General features: G+C 33.1%; 1 protein-coding gene across 3 annotated transcripts; it reads left to right on the plus strand.

Moving 5' to 3' along the window:
* The first annotated feature begins 169 nt into the window (after positions 1-169).
* LOC129949092 (ras-related protein Rab-5B) lies at positions 170-24560 on the plus strand. 3 transcript variants are annotated; one of them, XM_056060328.1, is made up of 6 exons: positions 170-378; positions 17729-18184; positions 18273-18393; positions 23830-23998; positions 24066-24185; positions 24499-24560. In XM_056060328.1, the coding sequence occupies exons 2-5, from the start codon at positions 17931-17933 to the stop codon at positions 24170-24172; spliced, it is 651 nt and encodes a 216-aa protein (XP_055916303.1). In that variant the 5' UTR covers positions 170-378; positions 17729-17930; the 3' UTR covers positions 24173-24185; positions 24499-24560. The 3 variants fall into 3 exon arrangements, with proteins under 3 accessions (XP_055916303.1, XP_055916304.1, XP_055916305.1); XM_056060329.1 differs by lacking the exon at positions 170-378 and adding an exon at positions 819-1045 and having other exon boundaries at positions 24066-24560; XM_056060330.1 differs by lacking the exon at positions 170-378 and adding an exon at positions 14168-14191 and having other exon boundaries at positions 24066-24560.
* Positions 24561-26157: the final 1597 nt, after the last annotated feature.

The raw sequence follows: 26157 nt of genomic DNA on the forward strand, positions 1-26157 counted from the left end.
TAAAACCACGTAGTAGTCAGTAAATATAACCCATCTAGAACTACCATTAAACACCTAATGTAATCAATCCATCAGTATTTTCCTTAAATTCGCTCTAAGCTACACACACCCATTCGATTTCGCTTTTCAATTTGATTTTCGCCTCACCCACACATACTCTCAACAAGTTATCGAAAAGACGAAGAAAAATGTCGGTCGGTGTTGTATCAAAGTGAAAAGAGAAAATTTTGTGAGAAATTGTTTCGAACAAATTCACAACGAATTTCCACACTAAATTGACCAAAAAGTGAATCTAAAGTGAAAACAAATAACAACGACTTGAAATTCTATAAAATTCTAACCAATAGCAAGAAGATAAAATCAAAAACATCAAAAAAGGTGATGAAAACTTTTTCTCTCAGATCGAAGTCGAGTTGAAGAAAAAAGAAGAAAAAGAAATTAAAAATTTGATTGCAGTTGTGCAAAGTGAAGCCAAAAAGGGACAAAAGATTGAATTTTCATAGAGCGCAAGCGAAATGCCCATAAAGTTTCGCCCCTAATTTTGCGTTCTTCTTCTCTTTTCCTTCTCCCATTCCATCCTCTTTTTTGGTTGGTTTGGTTCTTTGTGTTGATTGAACGGAGCCAAACTCCAGTCATCGTTCGCCTTTGCCGTATTTCGCCGTACGTTGCCATTGCCATCGACATTGTAATCATCTCTTTCTATCTCATAAATTGCTTCCATATAATTCTTGACACATCCATCGTCCATCGCCTTCACTTCGCCATCGCCATCCATCCATCCCCGTTGCCCGTTCACGTCTTGACGTATCGACAAACGTTCATTGTTCCCTTTCTCGCTTCCGAAGTGTGATGTGTGTTGCGTCGCAATTCCTTCGCATTCGCATTGATTATAAAGTGGACTTATTTGTTTCCGAATATAATTTTCTATTTTGTTCTCTTCTTTATTTTCACTTCTTTCTTTCCCTGCAAAACTCCAACTCTGGATAAATCATTTTAACATTTTTTGGATAACTCTAAATTAAACGAATTCACCTACTCCCAGCAGGTGAGTACCACTACCAGTTCCAATCAAATTCTTGTGCTGTGCCATTTTGTGTGAAAATAAAATGAAGAAAAAGTCTGGCTGGAGAATTTCCCTAAGCCTCAGTGAAAAAATGAAAATTAAAAACAGACAACGAGATGTGATAAAAATGAAAAAGAAAAACTTGTACAGGGCGATTAGAGAAAAAGTAGAAAAGGGATTAAATGGAGAAAAGGAGGAAAATTGCATTTAATTTTCTTTTTGTTCGTTTTGTTGCTTTCAAAAGTGCTTCTCTGTCATTCTCTGATGCGATGGCATGCGTCACCGGTGACGTATCAGCTGTTTTGCTTCGACTTTTTGAGTTTCATTTATTTTATTTTTCCTTCTTTCGATTTTCATTAAACAAGAAACAAGAAAACGAGAAAACTTGAATGAAACTCATGAAAAAATTATAGAAATTATTATTTTCATTTTCTCAAACTAAAGGATTCCCCTTTGTGTTAAATGCCATCACTTCAAGAACTCGAGTACGATGTTGATTTAATTAGGTCTTGAAGTTTGTAGAAAGAAAACAACAAAATTTTGCGATGTTGGAGAGTGGAATTTTTCTCCAGAATTCCAATCCAATTAATTTTTTTATTTTTAACATTGGTCAGCGGAAAAATTTGATAAACGTAAACTTTTGTGCTTTGTTTTACAGAATAAAACAACAAAAGAATTGTTCATGTAATGACAAAATGTAAAAAGAAAATTATAGGTACTTAATTCTCAACAATCACATGATACCCAAGTTTTCTGAGAAAAATATTTATTAATTTCTTCATTCATTCATTTTTTCGTCTTTCTTTGGATAAATTAATCTGGTTTTTGAGATGTTTCTGTGTATACCTAGAGGAGAGGAGATCGAGATAGATACTGGTGTAGATTAGGGCGCAGTGTTACGCGTGACTGACAGTCTTACAACTCGAAAGCACCACAGTGTCAACACAAAAAAAAAGTAATGAATTTATGTGATAAAATTAGCAAATATGTAACTGCCACAGCTACAACCCCCACCCAAAGCCTTACCCCGGTGTAAGCACTTTAGAACAAACAAACTGCTGACAGTATTGTTAACAAAAATACAATACAAAATTACCTACCTACTTACATTTGTAGGTATATATGTTACATTTTGAGGTCGATACCTACCTATAGGAATTCGTATTTAAAAGTGAACCAGCCGTCATCATCTCTGTTCTGTTCTGTTGTTGTTATTTTTGTTGTTGTCTATTTGTGTGTTGTTTTGACCGTCTTATGGGGAGGTTTATACTCTTATATTACATAGGTTAGGTATTTAGGAACGAAGATACTCGTAGATAGTTAGTATTTTGTTTGTGTTCCTTCATTCATCTATTATAACAGGTGCGGTACACTTTTACATAATTTCCAACATCCACTCGTTCTTCTTCTTTCTTTTTTTCTTTGCCTAGGTTTAGGCCTAGGCCTACCATGTCTAACTACCTATGTACTTATTGTATACTTGTTATGACTCAATGCAAAAATAGTTTTTGCTATAAGAGCCACCACTTTGACCGCTTTCGTGCAGCATGAGGATAGTAGTTTTTAACAATATGTCTAGCATGCACTTTGAGTTGAAGAATTATGGATTTTAATTTAATTTTTGCTCTCTACACAAACACAGGTAATTGAAGTTTTACCTAGACTACCTTACCTGTCTCAGAAGGCTTTATTAATTAACTAAGCTTTTTGTAACTTTCATAGGTAAGGTAAAGTACTCCGTAGGTCGAGGTTTTTTTTTTCTAATTACTAATAATTTTAGATCTTAAATGTAATGAAGAAAGTACATAGTCTAATGGCACTGCGTATCTACCTTAAGTAGAACTTTTCTTAGGGGAATTTAAATAATTATACCTATTCATTCAAGATATAATGTTAAAGATACAAATTTTTTCTCATTATAATTGAATTCTTTTTGTTCACTTCTATTTAGTATTTTGGTCGGGTTTTGCGTCCATATACCTTCTGCTCCATTCACTTAGAAATAAAACTTTCTAACTTATGCTTAAATAAGACAGCACCTTCATCTGTCTCTCAACCTAACAGATTTGTGCAAAGATGTATTCTTAGAGATTGAAACAACTTTTAAGATTGCATATAAGCTTTGTCTTAAGTATATACTTTATTACAAAGACAAATACCTTATTTAATATGTCCTATCTTATCTAACAAATTTAAGGCGTTCTTCTGGTTTAACACTGAGGAGAGAATAGAGTAGAGCTTGAGCTTGATTTATCTGTGAAAAACATTCGATTATAACTAAGGACCTTTAAAAATGAAAACAATAACAAAAATATGTTTTATTACAAAATAAATAAAATATTCATTATCAGCAGAATAAGGATCACCGGGATTGTGGATTTTATTCTGAGCTTATGGACTAATTTAAAAGTGAAATTTTCTGAACGCTTTTATACCCTCCTCGCCACATGAATAGGACACCCCTTAGGTTTTTTTTTTTCTATTGTCCATAGTTCTCAAACTAAACATGCTAGAGACCTATTTTTTTTTTTTTAATCTTAAGTACAGTTATTTGTTTTTATTTCACCTGAAAAAAGATTTAATGCTAAGGATTTAAGTATTAATGAAAAATTATTAATCAAAAACAGGCAAACTGCCAGGTCCCAATTTCGCACCACTTGAATAGGACACTTTAATAAAAAGCCATTTCAGAGTATTTCTATTCTTTTTTTATGGACGTTTCTTTAACTGGAGGTATCTGGAGTATTTTATTTAACAAACCAAAATGTTTTAATAGTGTGTTGAGCCACCTTTCTGCTCCAAAACTTCACATACATGTTTCGAAGGGATGCATACAAACTGTCCAAATAATCAAGCGAAATCGAGTTTCAAGCCAATACGATGTGTTGGGTTAGTTCATATAAAGTTGAATATTGTTTTCCTGATCCGTATACTTGACGTGTCAGCCATCCCCAAACATTTTCTTTGATGTTCAAGTCCGGTGAGAGGGGCGGCCAGCTTAATAGCTCCACATTATGGCTCTGTATATACGATTTAACTACCCAGGCTGTGTGTATTGGCGCATAATCGCGTCGATAAATCCAGGGCAGAGGTCCAAAAAGGGTTTGAAAGTATGGAAAGGCCTCTTTTAATATACCATTGTAAGACATTCATTGTTGTTGACACAAAATGTAGTTTGCAGGTGCCATAATAGGAAATATCTTTCCATACCATTACACCTCCAACTCTGCTTTGCAGCCGGTCCAGATAATGAATTTCATTTCGGAGGTCATGGAAATAGTAGCTATATCTATCGCGACCTTCCAAATTAATTTTTTTTCGTCGAAGAAGACCATTCGATGCCACTCAGAAGTCTAGGTAACATGTGCGCGGCAAAAACTGAGGCGTTGCTCTTTTCGAACTGGGTGTATGTGTTTAGCTTTCGAAATAACACGACGAATGGTTGTTAGACTTGCTTTAAAACGACATTTTTCCCTGATTTTTGCCAAAGAGTCGTAAGAATCTGACGCTTTTTTTTTTAATATAAGTCGCCTTTCCGCATTAGTAAGAACACTGTGTTTGCGGCCTTTCATGTTTTTCCTATATTTAAGCCCAATATCTTAAAATTTGGGTATCATGTGTTGGCTTCTCTCGACTTTTTTTTGCTATTTTGGCAATAGAATAACCAGCGTCCTTATATGCTTTGATTTGTCCTTTTTCCGCCGATAATGAGCAATGTAGCATTATTTTATCATTCCGCTTTTGAGTTATAAGCAAAGTAAAAAGAGTGTACAGGGTGTCTTATTTAAGTGGCGATGAGTGTATTTTGGGTCCGAGCTAAAAACAAAACTCTTATTTTGACAGTTCACGCTCAGTGTCCTGATCTAAACTAAGATTATAAAAAGACAAATTAAGGTCCATACAATTTGACAAGAAGGGGAGAGTCTATTAATCTATGTATGTGGTATTGGTCTTAGCTCCTGTGATACTTCTCGCTCATTGGTGATGTAATATTGCTTAGAATCTAATCTTAGGTTTTTGACTTAAACTAATTACTTTTTATTCGGAGAATTTTCCTTCTAAGATCTAGAATTGTTTCTTACATCCTTAAAAAATAGGCGCTACTACTCCGATGAAGTTATATTAAAAGCAAGCATTTTAACAAAAAGATAGGCATGTAAAAAGCCAGTTGCAGTTCTCACCTAAAAAGTTTAATACAATAATAACAAATGTGCATCGATATCTCCTTTGCAATCCTATCTTACTTTCCTGATTTCTTGAACTGTTTTCAACATTATAAAGGTCTAAATAAATAAAAATCTTAAAAGAGCTTCCTAAAATGTAGTACTCGAAACATTATTTGAGAATTGTAACCAAACACACTTCAAGAACTGCATATGTTGTAAGTGGGAATAATGTCAGAATATTAAAAGACCTTCTAAAAGGGACACATTAAAACTTGAGGTCTTCGTAATTCTAAACGATGAAACGAAATATTGTATATCGCTGCTTGAGAGTGGTCTTTCTGTTTGATTTTGATTTCAGTCTCGAGAAAAGAACATTCTTCTTTTGATATCGTGCGTTGTTATTGTTATATTAAATAACTGCTGATGTTGGAACGATAAAGTCCTCAACTAGCCTTTAATGTTGATGAAAGAGTTATGTAGACCAAGTATCTAAAATGTTTATGTTGATCGTGAATACTGTTGAATTGCCATACACCATAATCAAATGTGCTTGTGTTATGTTTGTTTATTGAAAAGTTGTACAAAAAGTAGACATCACTCTATAAAATTTGTCTCAATAGGTACAGTCATTGAATCCGCATAAATAAACAAATTCTATTTAATAAACAAATCTGTGTTATATGTTGGCAAATTCTCAAGCTACTTCCCCTTTAGATACGATTGTATGTGTTTAAATAAATTTCAAAATATCTTTTTAAATAATTCTTATTATGCACACCTTTGCCATTCACAGTTCAACGTTAGATGATAAGAAACAAAACAAAAAATAAAGAATGAGTCATCATAGATAGGTAAATATAATTGTTATTGATAATGTAGATTTCAAGTTTGTTTACACAATTCGTAATCGAAATGAAATTTGTGAAGTTATTTATCGTGTTCCAGATAGTTTAGTTATGATATTTATGAAGGCTTAAGATTGTATCTGGATAGTAAGATTTAACATATGTATGTGTTCAGATGGAGGTTTGAAATACTAGTCGTATTTTTAAACTCTGTTTAAAGTTGGAATGCCTCTATGCTCAAAAAAGTAGCGTTGAATACGTTCAATAGAAATATTTTAAGCCAAATTCCTTTAGATGTTACTTAAAACCGCATAAAGGTGAAGTTGTTATAATAAGCTAAATGTTGCATTGAACCTTAATAAATGCTTATCCATTGTAAAGCTATTCACTCCTTAAGAGATCTGACAAAAAAAAAACGATATTTTAATTTTCGATCAACGATCGTACTAAAAACTGCGTATATAAACATGAATTTAATAAAGGAAAATGAATGACGAACTTTATAATTCTTCTTTGTTAGCATTCTAGTGTGCAACTTATTTAATGCTGCAACATCAATAACAACGCATTTAAAGCGCACAATTTGAGCAGAATATTTTATAAACAAAAGGTATTCAAAATTACAAATGCAAACAAATTAGAAAAAATATCTCAGCCTTTAAAAAGAAAACAGAAAATTACACACGTGTAAGCTATGCTACCTTAATTATAATTATAATGTTTTTAATTTTAAACATATGTAGGTATATTTATAAATGTACAGCTGGAGCCATAGAAATAGCACGCTTATTAGTGTTCTTATGAAAATTTGATATCTGAAATTAAATCATTTATTTCTAATTGCAGAAATTAAATAAAAGAATGAATTTTTAAAAATTGATTTTAACTCCATATCAATTTCTGATAATTTGTGGACAAACAAATACCACACATATACTTGTTGTGTTCATAAAAATAGCTATGCTGGGCACATTTAATTAGATTGTCAATTATTTAAATAACGGAAATTTGGATTTAACGGTCTTTATTTTTCATATTAGAGACTTTTAGCTTGAAGTTATACCCTACTTTTCCTGGTGAACACCCATTATTTCAAACTCTGCATATCGAGTGTTCATAAAAATAGCAGTGCTTTGAGTTTATAAATAAAAAGTGTTAAAAATTCATTTTTTTTATTTTTTGTTAAGTGTATTATTATTATTATTTGTAACATACTAGCATATAAAAAATTTATAAATATTAGCTCAAAAATAAACAATGGGACGGTCAAGACACTGCACCGAAGAAATTTGAAAACTTATTCGAAAACTGCGTTTGGAGAGAAAAACCTACCAAAATATTCAAGACATCCTAGGCTGCTCAGCAAAAATGGTCATTAACGTCTTAAAATGGAAAAATAAACTGAAAACGCGATTCCCAAAAAGGATGACTACTGAAAGAACTGACAGACAAATTGTTCAGTTAGCAAAAGAGAGCCCTTCCATAGGCTCTAGAAAAAATAAGAAATGGGCTTTAACTATCTATTATGGCTGTTACAATACGAAGAGGTCTTTTATAAGCGAAGTTACCAGCCTGAAATCCACGCAAGGTACCATTCTTGACGAAAAGGCATGTGGTAAAGAGAATGGAGTTTGTTAAAGCGCATAGAGATTAGGCTAAAGAGAAATGGAGGAATGTCCTGTGAAGCGATGAAAGCAAAGTAGTCCTTTTTGGGTCCAAGCACACTATAAAAACATGGTGGAGGAAAAATTATGATATGGGCTTGCTTTTCATATTACGGGGTCGGGCCTATTTATCCCATGGGGGGTATAAGGGGGGGTGGTTTGTTAAAAACGCAGTTCATAAAGCACAACCCAAGAATTCGAAAGAATTCTGGAAAGCAGTGCGTTGTTCGTGGAACGCAATAACAGGCGAGAGGTGTCAGATATTAGTGGATTCGATGCCACTTAGATGCGAAGCATCATAAAAAACAATGGTTATGCAACAAAGTACTAATTGTAAGCTAAAATTATTTGTATGGTAGGTAGGTAGAAATGGCGATCTCAAGGCAAACTAGCCTGAGATCCAATTAGCGCTGTAGTGCACCGTTTTGATACCAAAAACTCGTTTGACCTTTGATTGAAAGGGATAGATTGATAGAGAAGCTTCATAGCGATTATGTTATTTGTATACTTTCATATAAGTTATTACAGTTTTTCTTACTTCTTACGTAATAAATCCAGTACTTTGTCATGCACTGCAATTTTTATGAACAGCCATATATTTAAAAAGCGGTTTTTACTGTGACAAAGCTAACTGTAAAAAATCGATAATACTTATTTTCTGTTATTATGAATAAAATATTTTGGTTTGAGAAGTTTAATGAAATCTTTTATAACGTTGATATTGAAGGCATCTTTGCTTTATTTGGAGAGCACAGCTATTTTTATGAACACAACTGTACCTAAGATCACAGAAAAAGAAGAAAAAAAAAACAAGTTCTTACCTAAGAATTCTCACAACGTTCGAATATTATTATTGAAAAATTAGTACTTTGTTGTTGGGTAACCATGATTTTTTAAAAAGTATCTTATTAGCTCCTTGGTAAGCTTTGCAATAGATTACCAATCTTCGATTGATATCGAAAGATCATTTTTTACAACAAGGAATGTTTGAAATTTGTTTGCCCAATTTTAACTTTAACATCGGTCATAAAGGCCGATTTCTTGACTGATTTTTTCAAAAATTTTAAGTTCTCGGTTTGCCAATAAATAAAATGGAAGAATTCGGTATCTAAATTTCCCTGTAATAAAGTCTAAACCCCAAAACATTATCAAGTATTTGATGAAAGTGTTCTATAAGTTTAAGGTCGGGGTTTTGATCTATACAGGAGCTAAAAAAATCAATAGTTCCTACAAAATCAAATCTTTAACGACATTTGATGTATGTTTAGGGTTATTTTCTTACATGAAAACCAAATTCAAAGATACATGGTTTCATGGTATTCCCAAATATATATGAGAATTTTTCCTTTCTGTCATCAATCCTCAACATTAGATCCGTTACATGGTAAACAAAACTTATCCTAAACCACCAAACTTTATAATGTTTCATATTTCAACATCTCTAGATCATACTTATAAGCACACTATTTAGATTAGATTAGACTAGGGAAAAAAGAGTGTAGTAAGGCATTCCACATTCGCGTAGTACGGCTAAAAAACGAATTTCTCTATTGTACTGTTGAACTAAGTGATAGAAGAGAAAGCTTTACTGTTAAAGGAAGGAAAGGTATGCAGGTGGCTATTTAACTAGAAATAATGTAAACAAATATTAAGCCATTAAGACCAATACTTCAAAACTGTATGTTTTTTACTCGGCAGATTCGATATTTTCCGGCTCGCTGGTTCACTCAGTTTTCTTCTTATGAGTTTGCTTGACATGGCCAAACGAAATTCCTCATTTATTTTAGCCAGAATAAGGCAAGCGGCTTAAGAAATTTGTAATCATATACAGTAATGGAAAAAAAATAATAGAAACATGTGTCTTCATCATTTTCGATGCACAATATTTTTGTAGGCAATTAAGTCTTTTGTGGTTAGTCTATCTATATTTTAATTGTAGTTAATAATGCTCTCAAATGGCAAAATTGTTTGTGGAAACAACTTTTTGTTTTCACTTAATGGTAAGAAGTTTTTCCCGACAACAGCAGTGACGCAGGTTTTTCAGATGATGAGCACGAGTCTGATGAATACCTCCCTCAAATAGAAGTGCGAGATCTGAAAAAACCCAGAGGCGGGTGGGTTTTTGGAAAAAGATGATAACGAAACCGCATTTACAGGTGATACGATACGCCAATACAATTCTACAAGTACTTGTTTACAGACGAAGTGTTCACATATATAGAACAAGAAACAATCAGATACTCCTGTGAAAAACGTCCCGAAAAAATTGTCGGTATAACAGCAATGAAACTTGAACAGTTTGTTGGAATATGCCTTTACATGTCCATCGTACAGTTACCATCAACTAGGCTTTATTGGAATGAAAGCCTAGGTTACATTTCAACACCAACTCGACGCAAATACCTAAAGGACAACCAGGACATGATCCCCTTCATAAAATAAGACAATTCTTGGATCAAACAAGGCAGTTCCTAGAGAAGAATATATGGCGGTAGATGAACAAATTATACCAACCAAAAGCAGATCATCTATGCGGCAATACAATCAAAAAAACCACACAAATGGGGATATCAAAATTTTTTTCGCAGTGGTAGCTCTGGGTTTAGGTACGACTTTGAACTTTATACTTGAGCCCAAGGACATGTACAGTTGTACACCGATTTTCCTGTTGACTTTTCTGGCAAAGACAGCGATTTTACCGCTAGGAACCATAAAAGCCAATCGGGAAGGAATTAACAAAAAAAATCAAGAAGTGCAACATGGTGTGACAACAGAATTGTGAACTTTGCTTCGACATATTATGTCCGCAGTAAACCGTCTTCTGAAGTCCAATGCTTCAACAATAAAGAAAAGAGCTACCAAACTGTATCATGTCCAAAAACAGTCATGACATATAATCGGCATATGGGTGGAGTTGAACTTTTGCTCTTCTTGGATACTATACAATTCAAATTAGATCACAAAAATTTAACAACAGAATATTCTTCCGCATGATCGACATGACAGTCGTGAATGCGTGGCTATTGTACAGACGAACGCTTGATGGTTCTGAGGTTGCCACTAACAGATTTCAAGTGCGCGGTAGCCGAAGATCTATGCCATGCCTGCAAACTTAGCACAACTAACAAACGTGGACGACGCTCTTATGTCATGGAGAATAATCTATAATTGAAGAAATTAAAAGGACCTGTTGCCATAATGCCTTCGCAGGACGTTCGATTAGATCAATTAAATCACCTTCCTGTTTTGAACATAAGACAGCGGTGTAAGGTTCCAGACTCCCATGGAAGATGTTATCGTAGTGCCGAAAATGCAAAGTAAATCTTTAGTTGAATGAGAAAAAAACTGTTTCACGATATTCCATACTACATAATTTGTTGAATTATTGTTGATTTCATTTATTGAAAATTTGTTTGTTACTTCTCTGCTCAATGTGCCATATATGATCCAAACCGGAAATCGCAAAATTTTGCACTTTTTTTCAAAAAAAATTTAAATTCCTGAAACACGTTTTTAGTTTGTCAGATATTTTATTTTCGATACTAACTAAATTTTTTTAAAGTCGTCTATAATTCTAATAAGTATGGGTCTTAAATTACATTGTCCTCATTTCGTGTACTCATTTGAAGTGATGGAAAAACTAGGACAAGCTGGATAAGTGATGGTTGAAATTGCAAAAACCTTAAACTGTTCAAAAAAAAGTATTTAAAACTTTACATTCACGCCTAAAGAAGAAACAGGAAAAAAAAATAAACTTCTTCGCATTTTGATACACTATTGGTAAGAATATGTAAGAAGAAACCATTTCTTTCTTTAAGACAACTTAAAAACGGACAAGTGATATCTAGAACAATAAGAAACCAAATTATAGAAGCAAGTCTTCCTGGTAGAAGTCAACGTTAAGTGCCATTTTTTAACCAAGAAAACCATTAAACAAAGACTTCTCTTTGCAAAAAAAACTTACACCGTTCTTATTGAAATAACGTTGTGTGGTCGGATGAAATTAAGATTAATTTGTTTACTTCCGATAGAAAAATGTATTTGAGAAGGCCAAAAGACAAGAAGTTTACCTCAAAATACACAAAGAAAGACAGTTAAGCACAGTGGTGATGATTTGAGGGTACTTTTCAGCATCTGGTGTAGGTCCAATATTTTGAATCAAGGATAAGAAGTCCAATGTGGATTATGTCCACATCTTAAATTCAGCTATGCTAACAATAACTGAAGAGGAGGTGCCAATCAAATGAGAGTTCATGCAGGATAATGACCCGAAGCACCCTTCGAAATTGGCTAAACAATACTTACAACAAAACAAAAACAATATTATAGAATGGCCATCACAATCCCCCGTCCTAAACCCAATTGAACGCTTATGGGACATCCTAAAGCAAAGGATCGGAGATTGTAAAACCTAAAAGAAATACGAGTTGTGGTTGAAAATTCAAAGGGAACACGAAGCTTGTTCTATTATTTTTTTCATCACTGTAATAGTTTAGAAGAAGACCCTTTTTCACAACTTTTTGGCCTGAAATAAGAACTTTCCGTTGAAAAACGGTCTTAAAGTTTTGGATATCAGAATGGGAACAAAAATCAGAGTTTTGGGCAAAAGACTACATTCTTGATGTTTAAAAAAAGAATATCAATACTTGACAGTGCGTTCGAAATTGAGCTTAAGGCTAGAGACTCCTGAGCGTGATGGTGTTTAATTACTTCAGAGGGGGGGGGGGGAGATGGGTGTTGCGTGACTGTAGAAAAATATAACAGCCATTCCACAGATATTTAAAATCTCTTATTTTTTTATAAAGAGTTCTATTTCTTTTCCCATAGCTGTACATTTTATAAAGTATCCAAACAAAAGAAAAAGATAAACAAACACAATAGACAATCAGACAATGTGTTTGTTTTGTTAATTTGTTTTTAAGACATGTCGTTTTTTGACTTATTTCATGGCCAACCTTTTTCCAACACAAAATCTCTTTTGAAATTTTTTTTTAATTATATTTAATTAAAAAATCATTGACCCTTCCACACTGTATAACCGCAGTCAGATGATAATATGTACTTTGTACTGTATCTAGAAAGAAGAGAATTACGATCTTTCTGATGTCATTGATTTGCATGACAATATCACTTCCATTTTCTTTTTTTACATTTTACATAATTTGTTTATTGCGAAAAAAGTTGTTATGCTGGAAAAAGTAGTTTGTTTTTACAACAACCATAAAATTAAATAAATGCATGTCTGAAATTAACCATAAAACTGATAACAAATAATTCTCGTGAAATTCCTATCAACAAATAATTAGAAAACTTATTTTTTTGTTTTATTAAGTAAAAACTTTCTTTTGATTAAAAAATAATCTATCAAACAAAAATAGATGTAGAATGATCATCCTTAGGGCTTCTATAAAGTTTTGCTACTCCAGGAAACTACTGACTCGGACTTGGTGGTTATCTCATAGGGTCTTTTGAATAATTAGGTCAACCATAATATCTCAGTCCCTAGTTTGTATTTTTGCAGTGATAAGTAAAAAAAATCACTCCACATATTGCTAAATTTTGAGACAAACTCGTAAATAACAAAACAACAAATAATATGAAATATAACAAGATAAACAAAAGCTCAGAAACAGTAATAATTTGCCAGATAACATATCATATGCGAGAGTAACAATGAAATAAATTAATAAATTAATCATACAAAAAGAATATAAAAGAATATCAACGACGCGACGCCAGAGAGAAAGAGCAAACACCTTGAATTGATATTAATGAAATGCATCCTAAAAAATTATACAAAACAACAAGGAATCCAAAACGCACGACGAAACTAAAAACAATGTTTTAAAGATATGTTGTGTAGTTTCTTGCTTTAAAAAGTGGAAGTGGTCATCGTCATCGTCGACGTTGTTCGTTTTGTAGTCATTGTCAGCAGCAGCGGTGGCGGCGGTGGCTGAGGCTACAACGCCGATCGACTTTAAAACTGGGGGCGGTCATGTTGTAGATTGTTCCATGTTTAACAAAAACAAAAACAACACAAACTAAGCGAGCTCGAGCGACTACGACGACATCGACGACGATGAAAACGATATGTATGAGATGATGCTACTTTCTCTTTGAGTAACTTTTTGAATTATTTAGTTTGATTGGGTGTTCAGTTGAGTTCTGCAGTGTGCAGTTCAGCCATTCAGCTATTTCTTTGCTTTGCCAAATTGGAATTTTCTCTCTTTTCTCCGGTCGGTCGTCTCCTCTGAGCTCTGAGTAGAATATCAATTAGAAAACTTGTTAGAGTGGTTATAATAAGTGATTTTTTAATCGATTAAAGTATAAAAATGTATACAAGTGTGTACGGAAAAAAATAAACAAGTACGAGGTACGAGAATACGAGAATAGAAGAGGAAGTGGTGTGTTCCCTTGTAGACTGTTGGAGAAATATGACGACAAGATTGAGAAGTAGTGTTTTCTTTATTCTTTATTTTTATTGCAAAGTTAACAAAGTTTTTGAATTACAATCGCAAACATAACATGGAAAGAATGTGTCGTGTACGAATATTTATTTAAGAAAGTGTTGTTTTTGTGTCTTTGGAAGAGATTAATTGATATCGTAAAAAAATCTCCATTTGGAGTCAAATTAAATTGCTTAAGGTCATGTTCAGTGGATTTTTGTTCTTTCGATTTGACCTTGAGTAGACACAGAGTACTTGCATTCAGTTTGAAGATAAAATAAATTGATATGAAAGCAATGACCGAAAAGAAGGAAAGGAGATGCTGCTTATCTCCTCCATAAAAAATGGTTGAAGTAACAGGAAGTCAGTCGAGTTATTTTCTGCCTCACAAATTTATTAACAACAAATATTAATAATTGTTTTATTTTTGTCTGATTTTGTAGGCACGAATGCCGCAGATCCAATTAATCTATAAATTTTGTTATGTAGAGGTCAATGGCATAAAGCAAAACGATACGGGTCGGGTTATCATAAATTGGGTGTTTCACCATTTAATACATAAGATGACGTGTCATTTGTTAGAATGCATCAATTTATGTTGTTTTGTTTTTGTTGTCTTGCTTCGATAGAACGTGATATATTATAGTACCTTGAAATTTGTAACACAAAACGTCTAATGTTGAATGTTGTATCCGGAGAGCTGTGCCAACTTGAAAAACAATTAATATTATGAACCTTCTATCAGAATTGATATTTATTTTTGGTTTCTTTCGACAGAGGTTAACAAACATTGGAACTTTTGTTTCTTAACAAAAAATCGAGCTTACAAATAAATCAGTGCGGCAAACATTTCTTAACCATTGCTCTTGGAATTAGGGGCACTTACAATTTTATGCCAAATCTTACTTTTTATACTTTTAGGTACTCATAGGCGTTGAGCTTTTCCTTTCCAATAAGAAGTATAACTTTGGTATAGAAAACAAAACGAGTGTTTCTCTAGAGAAATGGTTTTTTATTTCTTTGTAAGGAGGAAGTAGAACCGCAGTCTAATTTGAGAATATGGAAAGATCACTTTTTCAAATTATATAACAGAATTCCGCTGTTAGGGAGATAGAACCACTCAACCTAAGCGACGCAGATTAACAATTCCGCCAACCCGACCTCGATGAAGTGAAGATAGCTATATCTAAACTGAAGTCAAACAAAGCTGCTGGAGCTGACGGCATCGCTGTCGAACTATTTAAAGCAGCAGGTGATGACTTGGTAGGGAGCATGCACCAACTGCCCGATGAGTGGGATCTCAGCATAGTTTGCCCGATACATAAAAAAGGAGACCCTCTAAATTGCGCCAACTACAGATGCATCAGTCTCCTTAACATTGCATATAAGATCCCCTCTTCCGTATTATGTGGACGTCTGAAGCCATTCGTCAACAACCTGATAGGTCCTTATCAGTTTCCATAGGGAAGAGCTCTACAGAGCAATGTCTAGTTTTGGCATACCTGTCAAACTTATCCGTTTGTCCAGAATGACTATGGAGGGTCGCACCGATGCATTTGATGTCAAAAAAGGTTTTAGGCAAGTCGATGCACTGTCATGCGACTACTTCAATATCATTCTGGAAAGAATTTTGCAAAACTCAACCGTCAACACTAGAGGCACAATCTTCCAAAGGTCCATCCAATTATTTGGATACGCAGATGATATTTACATAATTGGAAGATCAAAGCGTGATGTCAGTGGAGCGTTTTTGAGTATTGCGACGGAAGCGAAGAAGATGGGTTTAGTGGTCAATGAGGGCAAGACCAAGTATATGCTGTTATTAAAAAAGGACATTAAACAACGACGTCTTGGACAAACGTCACCATGGACAGCTATAACTTCGAGGCAGTTAAGGACTTTGTCTACCTAGGCACCGCTATAAACACAGACAACGACACCAGCGCTGAAATCAAACGAATAATAACTCTTGCAAATCGCTGTTTCTTTGGACTTAGAAGGACACAAAATCATAAATCACAGTTAAATCAGGCTCATTTTTGAATAAGCAAGGTCCCAAAACTGCATCAAACATTGACACGTTGCAGATTATTCTTGGATTTTCCTAGCTCCAAGTGCCAAAATTCTGTGTATTAATGTTTTTTAATACTCGAGATGATTTTTCGATGACAATCCGAAAGTTATTGTGTAGAATGAGGCTTAAAAACCTTAGGACCTAAGTTATTTGTGGAATGCCGGACGAAAAGGTGTTGTTCCATGAAGTACCCAAAAGTCCTTAAAAGATCTATCGGAAGAAATTCGTACCTAAATTCTAACAAAAAAGTGGCAAAGCTTTCAACCAAACAAAAATATTAGGTCCAAAATTTGGGCTTAGATACAACTGGAGTTTTGTTAGTTTTTTTTATTGCAATGCACGAATCTTCTCCGCAGGGGCTATGATGAGAACTTTTGGTTTGAACTGTGACTATAAATATTTAATGGTATTATTTACTTGACAGGTGTGAAAAAAAGACAGCTGTTCAAATAAAGATGTAAGGAAACCTCTTATTGGAAAACCTTTTATAAAAAAACTGATTTACAAAATTGGGGTAATTTAAGAGAGGGCAGTTCCTTATCTTGTATTGGGAAATGTCCCAGACATCTGTGTTTCTGGTAAATGATGGCATTACATTTACCTAATTATAAGCTTAGGTGTCTCTTCGTAATTATAACAAAATCTACAGCACTGCTTTCCAAACCTTAGTGCTGAGATGTCATTTTAGCTCAGTATAGCTCCCAAGTAGTAGTTTAGTCTGTGGAGTTAATTCCAAAGCTTTGAACTTTTGGCATTCCATTTTTATTTGATTTTGTTATTGGTCACTCCACGTTAGGAGTGTCGTTTTACACTGTTTCGCTAAGGAACCTGCTACTTCATTGCTCCTGAACTCCAACGTGCCCTGGGAACCAGTGAAGTGAGACTTTATTGCCCTTGCTCAGCTCATTTACTTTACTAACCACATACTCCAGTTTCAAGCTGATTGAATAGAAGATTATTGCTTTTTTATGTTAGCATGTTAGTTGCTTAATTTTTGCGGCGAATACTGTATTTTGCCTTCTGAAAGCACTCTGTGTAATGCAATTCTTAAAGCTTCTAAAAATACAAGATTTACTTTTGACGCATTTATAATCGAAGTCCAAATATTTACCTAAACTTTCTTTTTCCACTTTGTTTCTTTATTTATTTTAATCATTCATTTCACTGATAATGAATATTCCTTGAACTGTATTCTAATATCTTATCAAAATCATAATAATTTTACTTGCGCAGTATAGGAATATTTTTATATAGCTATGCACAATCATATATAATATTATCCTATAGAATCATCATGACCTCGTAATCAGCAGCGAATACACAGCAAAATAGCAGAATGACTCAACAATCAGCTGTGCTATTTTGTTGTTCTTTTAAGTGTTTTTATTTTTGCCTTAATCCTTTATAAATTTTATTTTCTATCTCAATGAAATACAACAATTTAAAATTTGTTTTTTTTTGTTTTTCTAGACATCACAGCATTTTTAACAATTGGTAGGAGACGGACAGTTTAGAAGTTAAACTACTGAAACCGTCTGGATATTTTCTGTTTCTCTTTTAAATTGAAAGAGATTCACTTCAGAGTTGTATATACCACCCCCGACAGTGCATAGCCACAGCAAAATATAACAAAACAAAAAAAAACTAAAAAAAAACTCAACAAAATATCAAAATGGCAGCGCAACCCCGAGGCGGTGGTACAGCCCAAAGACCAAATGGAACATCCCAAAACAAAACATGCCAATTTAAATTGGTTTTGCTTGGTGAATCGGCTGTTGGTAAATCGTCGTTAGTATTGCGTTTTGTCAAAGGTCAATTCCATGAGTATCAAGAGAGTACGATAGGTGCAGCATTCTTAACACAAACCATCTGTATAGAGGATACAATTGTTAAATTCGAAATATGGGACACAGCTGGACAGGAAAGGTATGTTTTTTATATATGTACATGCATATGTGAAATATGTTTTAATTTGTGATTTTAATCATATTCTGTTTTTGGTAAAATATTTCAGATATCACAGCTTAGCTCCAATGTATTATAGAGGTGCGCAGGCCGCAATTGTTGTATACGACATTAAGAATCAAGATAGTTTTCAACGTGCAAAAACTTGGGTTAAGGAACTTCATAAACAAGTAAGTGTTCTTTTAAAAAATAATCGAGTAAAATTTGTATAAAGCGTTAAACACTATTGAATAATTTTCAAGCCATATGCGATATATTACAAGCTTGGATAAATATATAAAACTCATTAAAAGTAATATTACACCTAGCGACTGGACTTTTAAAGATAAAAAGAACGATTTTCTTCACTTTATTCAACTTGTCTCAAGTTCCCCAGTTGACCACTTCTAGTATTGATATCAAATTTAATGTTAGAAGTCAAGTTAAGGATTGTTATATCCTCTGTGAATCTTAAGATAGATTTAAATACTTTTATTATAAATATTTGTATAAATTTTTTTTAATTACGTGGTGCAACATTCCGTTGAGATTTGAGAACTAAGTCCTAGTGACTTAGAGCTCTCAACCATCCCTGTGTGCGAATAACGTTGCCAGCAAAGGAGGGGACATACATTTTTTAAGGCGAATCCGAACGGCTAATTTAAGAAAGCACTTTTCATGACAATAATTACTCTTAGAGAATTTATCAATTCCTCGCAAGAGGCAGTATCCGTGACAAAAAAATTTAGATGGCATAGGCAAGACCTCTCGCATGACAGTCCAACGCACTAACCATCATGCCACGGGTACCACAAATATTTGTATAAACTTTACCAAATAAAAAATAGGTCAAGTAAAACTTTCTTATTAAAAAAATGCAATAAAATTAAGAAAAATGGCTTAGTTAGCAAGAGCAAACATTCTCTTTCATTATGGAAGATATCGTTGCTACCTTGACTGTCTTCGCAGTTGATCTTTCTGTCAATCCAATTTACCATGATCTAGTTGATGATTTCGAGTTTTATGTCAAGCTCTTAAGTGCTTGGATCGTTCCTCGATTGTTGGCATAAATCTGTCTTTTACGGCTTTCCACAAAAAAAGTAGTAAGGAGTACAATCGCAGCTTTCAGTCGGTCAATTGACATCGTCAAAACAGCTAGTAACACTTTAAGATGTGCGCAGATGCAAAGTCCTAGATGTATCAATTTCTTTATTAACGTAGCCACCAAAAGGAAAATTCACTTAGAGTTCTTTCAGAAAGGCAAAATGATATTGTACATTTAAAATTTTGAAGTCAAACAAACACACATCCCATATTTCAAGGCAAAGAACCTTTAATTAGATGGTCTAGGAACATATTTATGTCTTGAAAGTCAAAATGTACACATAAATGAGTCTAGTCATTTCTTTTAATTCCCAATTCCTGGCAGTTTTTGTCTTAACTTCTTCTTCAAAGATACAAAAATACACAATAGGAAATCTGAAGTTAAAGCGGTCCCCATATGCCCATTATTATTGGCTAGGCGTCCCAGACGATTTAATATGTTATCCAATAATTGAAAGCTGATACATGTGTAGTGTAGACAACATGTTAAGTTAAGTTTTCTTTATAGATGTTGCTTTGCCACGTGAATGGTTCCTCCAAGTTTCTATGAAACGTCATCTTCTCAAAATACTACAACATTGGTAGCACTATGTCGTCTTAAACTACACCACTTTTTTCAGAATCCGATTTTGTTTTACATTCATTTCTATAGTTGGTGCGCAGTTAATTAAATTTCTGTAATACTTGCTATTTATTAGTTTCGGGATCTTTTTTCTTGTGTTTTGAAAGTTGATTTGCATATTGTTACTTTTAAAAATAAAAATCCAACTCTAAATTTTAATCAAACATGACATTACGATGTTAGAGAAGTCGAGGTCCCCCGATTCTTTCCGTCTGTCTGTATGTCTATCTGCCTCGCCCTTACAACCCAAACCTTTTGGCTTTAAGATGATTCGCTTTAGACGGTCTTTTAAGACTTCAAATTTGAGTAAAAAATTTGAATCTTCTCAAAAACAAAATTTTAAAATGTTCACTAAAATTTGTATTCTTAATTTTGCTTCTTTTAATATAAAAATCTATGTTTGTATTGCTCCGGAAGGGTATCCCCATAGAACCGTTATTTCGTTTCCGTTTTAAGTTTTCTCAAAAACCAATTAACTGATTTCAAAAATGGTTTTTTCTGCACAAGTTCTCAATAACATTTGGTGATCGAAAATGCAATTGTTTTTATTTTTGCTAATATAAAATTTTTGTTTCGAAATTCGATCTTTGGTCTTTGCACAAAACCAGCAGAGTCACAAACCCTACGATACATTCTAAAATAAATGTTCCTTCAACCTCAGTTTCACTCACGAAGGTCTTAACTCTTCGAATTTCAAAATAAATCAACAAATACTGTGCAATTTTACCCACAAACGATATAATATTTTATATTGTGCAATAAATATGAAAACAAATATTTTCTTCAACAATATTGCACAACCTTGCAAAATTATCCCTAGACACTCAATAATATTGTGCATTATTTGATATTGAGCGTCTAGGGATCGCTTAAGTAGTCAACAAATTGTATGTATTGAAATATTTGTATATCATTAATAATCGTAACACAATCAGAAGAATTAACTTAATCGAAAATATCGTTAAAAGTAGCAAATAAAGTGGTCCTAACTGACTTTCTTGAGGTACTTCAGAAATCACAAAAGTTATTAATACACATATTGAGAATCTAACCATTCAATTTATTAGAGTGAAAACCTAAGGCAATACACATTTTGATGAAGACTGCATGATTTACCCTATTGAATGGATTGAAAAATCAGTATGAATCACATCACTTCGAAAACGATTTTCAGGATTTGTTTTTATTCAATTCTTCCAGAAATGAACCTACAGCAACAAATCCATAAAAAAAAGTTCCCGAACAGTAAAGGGTAACTTTTCGTGAACTAATTTCTTAATAAATTTACAGATCGTTAAATGTCCAGTCAAGCTTATAGTCCAGTAAAATGAGGGTCTCAGATTGAGAGAAAGTCACCTAAAAACTTGTTTATACCTTTCTTTTAATGTCGATAAAATCTCATCGTAAGTTATGGGCCGCTAAAGCACGTGAAGTTTTTTCTATTTTATTGAAAAAATCACTGTATTTTTGAAAAGGGTCATTGTTGGAAAAAATTGTATGGTTGTTAGGGATCATAACGCCATATGATCTATAAAAACTGAATTAATCCCGAAAACGCTTTTTTTGCAATCTTTGGCGCCTTCTTTTACTGAACCATAAGGATCTGATTTATGAGCCGGGACAATAACAATAAATTATGCCTTCTAGTCATCTAAAAAATAGGGCCTAGTGACTGACAACTCTCAACCATTCCTGTGTGCGAGTACTGTTGTCAGGGATGAAGGAGACCTACAGTTTTAAACCGCATCCGAACGTCTAATTTGAGAAAGCACTTTTTATGACCAGAAGTACTTTTGGAGGATTTTTCAATTGCTCACAAGATGCAGTACCGGTGCAAAAAAAAACTTTAGATGGCACAGGCAGGGATTCAACCCAAAACCCCTGGCATGACGACGCACTAACCATCATGCCGCATGTACTAGCCATACCTGGTTATTTATCCTAGTTTAATTTGGATATACCCTTTTCAACATCAATGTAACCTATTGAAAATAAAATTGAGCACATGTTGCTAACCGTCATAAGATCGCTTAAGTCAAGCAACATGATTTGTATCAACAAATTAAATAAATAAACCCAGAATTGCTTGTTATTTATTTTTACTACGTAAGCAAATCCATAGAAAATCTCTGATAAAGTTTAATATAATTTTTCGCTTGAATGCGTAAACTTTTCTGTATGCAGCAAACAATTACGATCGAGGCAAATTTTCTGCGTTTGCCTTTGTCTTATATTGATACATATCTTTTTTATGAAGTTATTTTGCACGTAGAAAAACCGTAACGGTTAGTTTGATTCAACTGTTATGCGAACAAAAAGAACATATTTATCCAGCCCAAAGTTCTGTTTTCTATCGGGCGTTTTTTATAAGAGCTTCAGAGTTTAAAGTAAAAATAAAAGCCAAAATTATTGTCGGAATACTATTTTCAATATTATATAGTTTGGTAGATAATCGCATAGCATTTAGTTTTTAACTATGATTTTTGGCATATGTCCGCCGCGGATACAAGTTACGTAGTCCATTCGATCAGTCCAATTGTTCACGATTTTCAATGCTTGAAAAAACTTTGGTTAAGTTTAAGAATTTGATATGGAATAAGAATAATCCAATTAACAAAGTAAATTTCCACAACTTTGAAGCGTGCCACATCGAAACAATTTGCTTTTCATTACTTGAAAAGTTGTTTATATTGAAATTTTTGATTGCTGGTGAAAATGAGAAATTCTAGTACTTTTTAAAACACACTGCAGAGTTTTTATGATTATTAGATAATACGCAATATTTTTAACGTTCAAGAATGGATGTATGGTTACATTTCTATGCAAGATGGAACTCCATACCACACGGCCCGATCCATACAAATTTATTTGAGAGAAGAAAACATCCCTCTATTGGACTGGCCGGGAAACAGCCCTGATATGAACCCAATTGAAAACGTGTGAGAGCTGATGATGAGGGAAGTAGCTAAAGATGTGGTCACTTATTAAAAGAGTAGTTCACGTGTGGAATCACCACCCACAAATGCAGGAAACAGCCAAATCATGCATTGACAGTAGCCGCGTAGAATTGAGTCTCTTATTAAAGCAATAGGAGGTTAAACAAAATATTGACAAAAATTACAAAAATAACAATAAAAAACTAAAAATATTAATTTAAAAAAAATCTTTAAATCTGTTGCTTTATTTCTAGGAAGTAGTTTATATTCTGCATACAAAATAATTTAAGTTCATTACAATATTCGAAAACCTGATTAAAATAGATGGGAATTAAGATTTTGCATAAAATCTATAGTGCGTCAATAATATACCCAGGGACTGTAAAGGCCCCATCAAATAACTTTTTTTTTAATGCTATAAAAACATCGAATGTAGGTTCGCCTGTGTGACACGTAGCGCCGTCCTGTTAAAACCAAATGTTGCCAATATCCTACCCAAATGCGACAATTTTGCTTGTTCACATACACGCCAAGATCAAAATGAGCTTCATCTGAAAAGATGATTTTTTAGGCAAAATCGGCATCTTCTCTAAGCGTTGTTTAAGCGTATACACAACTATATTTGATTAGCGGAAAGTTAAAACTAATAATCTGTCAAATCAGACATGAGCTAAGTGTTACCATTCACGATATAAACACTAGTTGAAGAAAACGTTAGATGGCGGACCCTGTAGTATATGCCACCAGTCTAATAGTCCTACTCTAGAATGAAATGAGGATAACAATAAAAGACCAATAGAACGTTTCAAATTGACATTTTTCGTTTTTCGAAATTGTTGACATTTAAAAATTATTCGATTTTGTTAATACAATTTAAAACCTCACATAAAAGGGATACTTTGAGCTTCCCAAAATTTGTGTGTTTCAAATATTTTCTAAATAAAAATTGTTTTCATTAATTTCAGGCCTCACCGAACATTGTCATAGCCCTTGCAGGTAACAAAGCGGATCTATCAAACAGTCGAGTCGTAGAATACGAGGAAGCTAGGCAATATGCTGATGAAAATGGTTTATTATTCATGGAGACATCAGCCAAAACCGGAATGAATGTCAACGATATCTTTTTAGCTATCGGTAAGTCTCCTTCCTCCTCATAAAAAACTTTAATTTATAATAATATCTTCTTATCGAATTTGAATAGCTAAAAAACTACCTAAAAACGATGGAGCTAACAATCAAGGTAGCGGGCCTGGAAGGAGGCTTGGTGAAAATGAACAAAGCAGACAGACGAATAACTGCTGCAAGTGATGTCCTTTTGTAGGTAAGATTGTAAAGAGATTGCAAGTAAAAACAAATCATTGCGAAATTTCGTCAGCTAGACTATGTAAAATATAAATAATTAAAAAAAAAAAAACAAAAACTAAACAAATGCAAAATATTACTTTAAAGATTTCCATTTTTTTTCTATTTTTGTTAAATAAAAACTCTTCCACGCCTCTGCCACTACTACTGCTATCCAATTACTTACATAAATCACTTTTTCTGTGGACATAATTTACATAATAATGAAAAATGCAATAAAATAAAACTTCTTCTTCTTCTTCGAACAAAAACAAACAAATAAAAATCTAAAGAAAATATCACACGCAACAGCTTTTTGATTAAGAAAATATTCATCATGTATGCAATTTAAAAAGAAAGAAGAAAACAGAAATAAGTAATAAAATAAAACTCCAAAACAAAACATTAATTTAAAAAACTATACAAAATAAAAGATGATGAAAACTACGCATGAAACTATTGAAGATAATACAAAAAATTAAAGAAAAAAAAAACAAAAGAATAGTGAGAGCGTGTGTTGAAAAAAAGTAGCAATTGTAAGATTTTCGAGAGGTTAATCGTTTAAGAATGAAAAAACAAAAAAACAAAACAATATTTAAAAATTTATAAATTTTTTTGTTTCAATTTTCTTTATTTGTTTAATTTTTATTATTCAACTTATGTATAAAATTAAATTGATTATTAAAGAAATATATATACAATTATATTATATATATAAAAAATAAATAAATTACCATTAATTATTATGGATGATACAAAATTTGATTTATTAATAAAAAAGTAAAAAAGAAATAAATAAAATTCAGCATTTAAATATGACAAAAATAAAACTAGTAGTTTTTTGTTTTATCACCATTGAAAATATAGTCACTGTCACTCCGAACACTTTGACATCTTATGCATATTCGGAAAATTGTATTGTGTATGTTTCTTAGTTTTCTGAGAATACTCTTAGACATTTTGGCAGAGCTGGAGAAATTTGGTCCGTTCAGAGAAAATAAGCTCCACTTGTGAGGCAAACAACTTTAAAGCCCAAGTATAATAGACTTAACCGAAAGTAAGCTAATGTCAAAACCGAACGAAAAGTTATCAGAAGTTATCGTCAAAACAAAAAGTAACCATATTGGATCCAAGTAACTTAAGCAAATGTTGGGTTCAAATGCGTATCAAATTTATCATTTGCTGAACCTCGAGCCATTTAAATGCCTCTTGCGTAATTGCGCGAAAGTAAGCGAAACTTAACGAAACTGAGCAGTACGTCTTTTATGGTTAGTGATATATAAGGCTGCGTATTGGTTCGTTCTCTTAAGCTCGGTTAAGTCTATTATAGTAGGGCCTTTACTCCAATACCTGAACGTCTTTTTCTTTTTGTTCTTCATTCTATATTAATTTTTTGTTTGTTTTATTATTATTATATTCTTATGCATTTTAAAAGGGAGGCAGTTCTTTTTGTTTTCCTTCGAATTTACTTAGTTAATCTTTCGGCTTGTGAAATTTCCTGAAAAGTAGGGATTTTTTTTTAAATTTGCTATTAAATTTTATTCTTGCTTTTCGAACCGCGAGTATTTCTTTTCTTCATATTTCACTTAAAATCTCAGAGCTTTTACAGAAAATACCAGAAATTTTAAGAGTTTTTGTTTATATTTCAAGAAAATGTAAATCTCTGAGGTCTTAGAATAATAAACATGCCAAATGTTAAACATTTTTGTCAAAATTACGCTGTTGAAGCCATTTTCCCTTCGCTAGCTTAAAGTTTGAAACAGTATCTGCTCCGACGTAAATTGCGTAAAGTCCATGATTTTGACGTCTCCGCAATCTTCCTTTCTTACCAAGTAAATTATCATCAAATTAGATGTTATGGTTAAGTTTTTGTAGTTAAAGATATTCGTTGTTCCATTTTTTATCCTCGAACTTCTTCCATCTATAACATTTCTCTTAAGTGCTTGTCTCTT

Source organism: Eupeodes corollae, chromosome 3 (genome assembly GCF_945859685.1).
Source record: "Eupeodes corollae chromosome 3, idEupCoro1.1, whole genome shotgun sequence".
In the NCBI taxonomy this organism is placed as follows: domain Eukaryota; kingdom Metazoa; phylum Arthropoda; class Insecta; order Diptera; family Syrphidae; genus Eupeodes; species Eupeodes corollae.

Excerpts from the sequence above, each read along its gene's own strand:
- LOC129949092 (XM_056060328.1), top strand. The coding sequence starts at position 17,931 with ATGGCAGCGCAACCCCGAGGCGGTGGTACAGCCCAAAGACCAAATGGA. Across the intron at positions 18,394-23,829 it reads TTAAGGAACTTCATAAACAA|GCCTCACCGAACATTGTCAT; the intron begins GTAAGTGTTCTT and ends CATTAATTTCAG. Across the intron at positions 23,999-24,065 it reads CGATATCTTTTTAGCTATCG|CTAAAAAACTACCTAAAAAC; the intron begins GTAAGTCTCCTT and ends GAATTTGAATAG.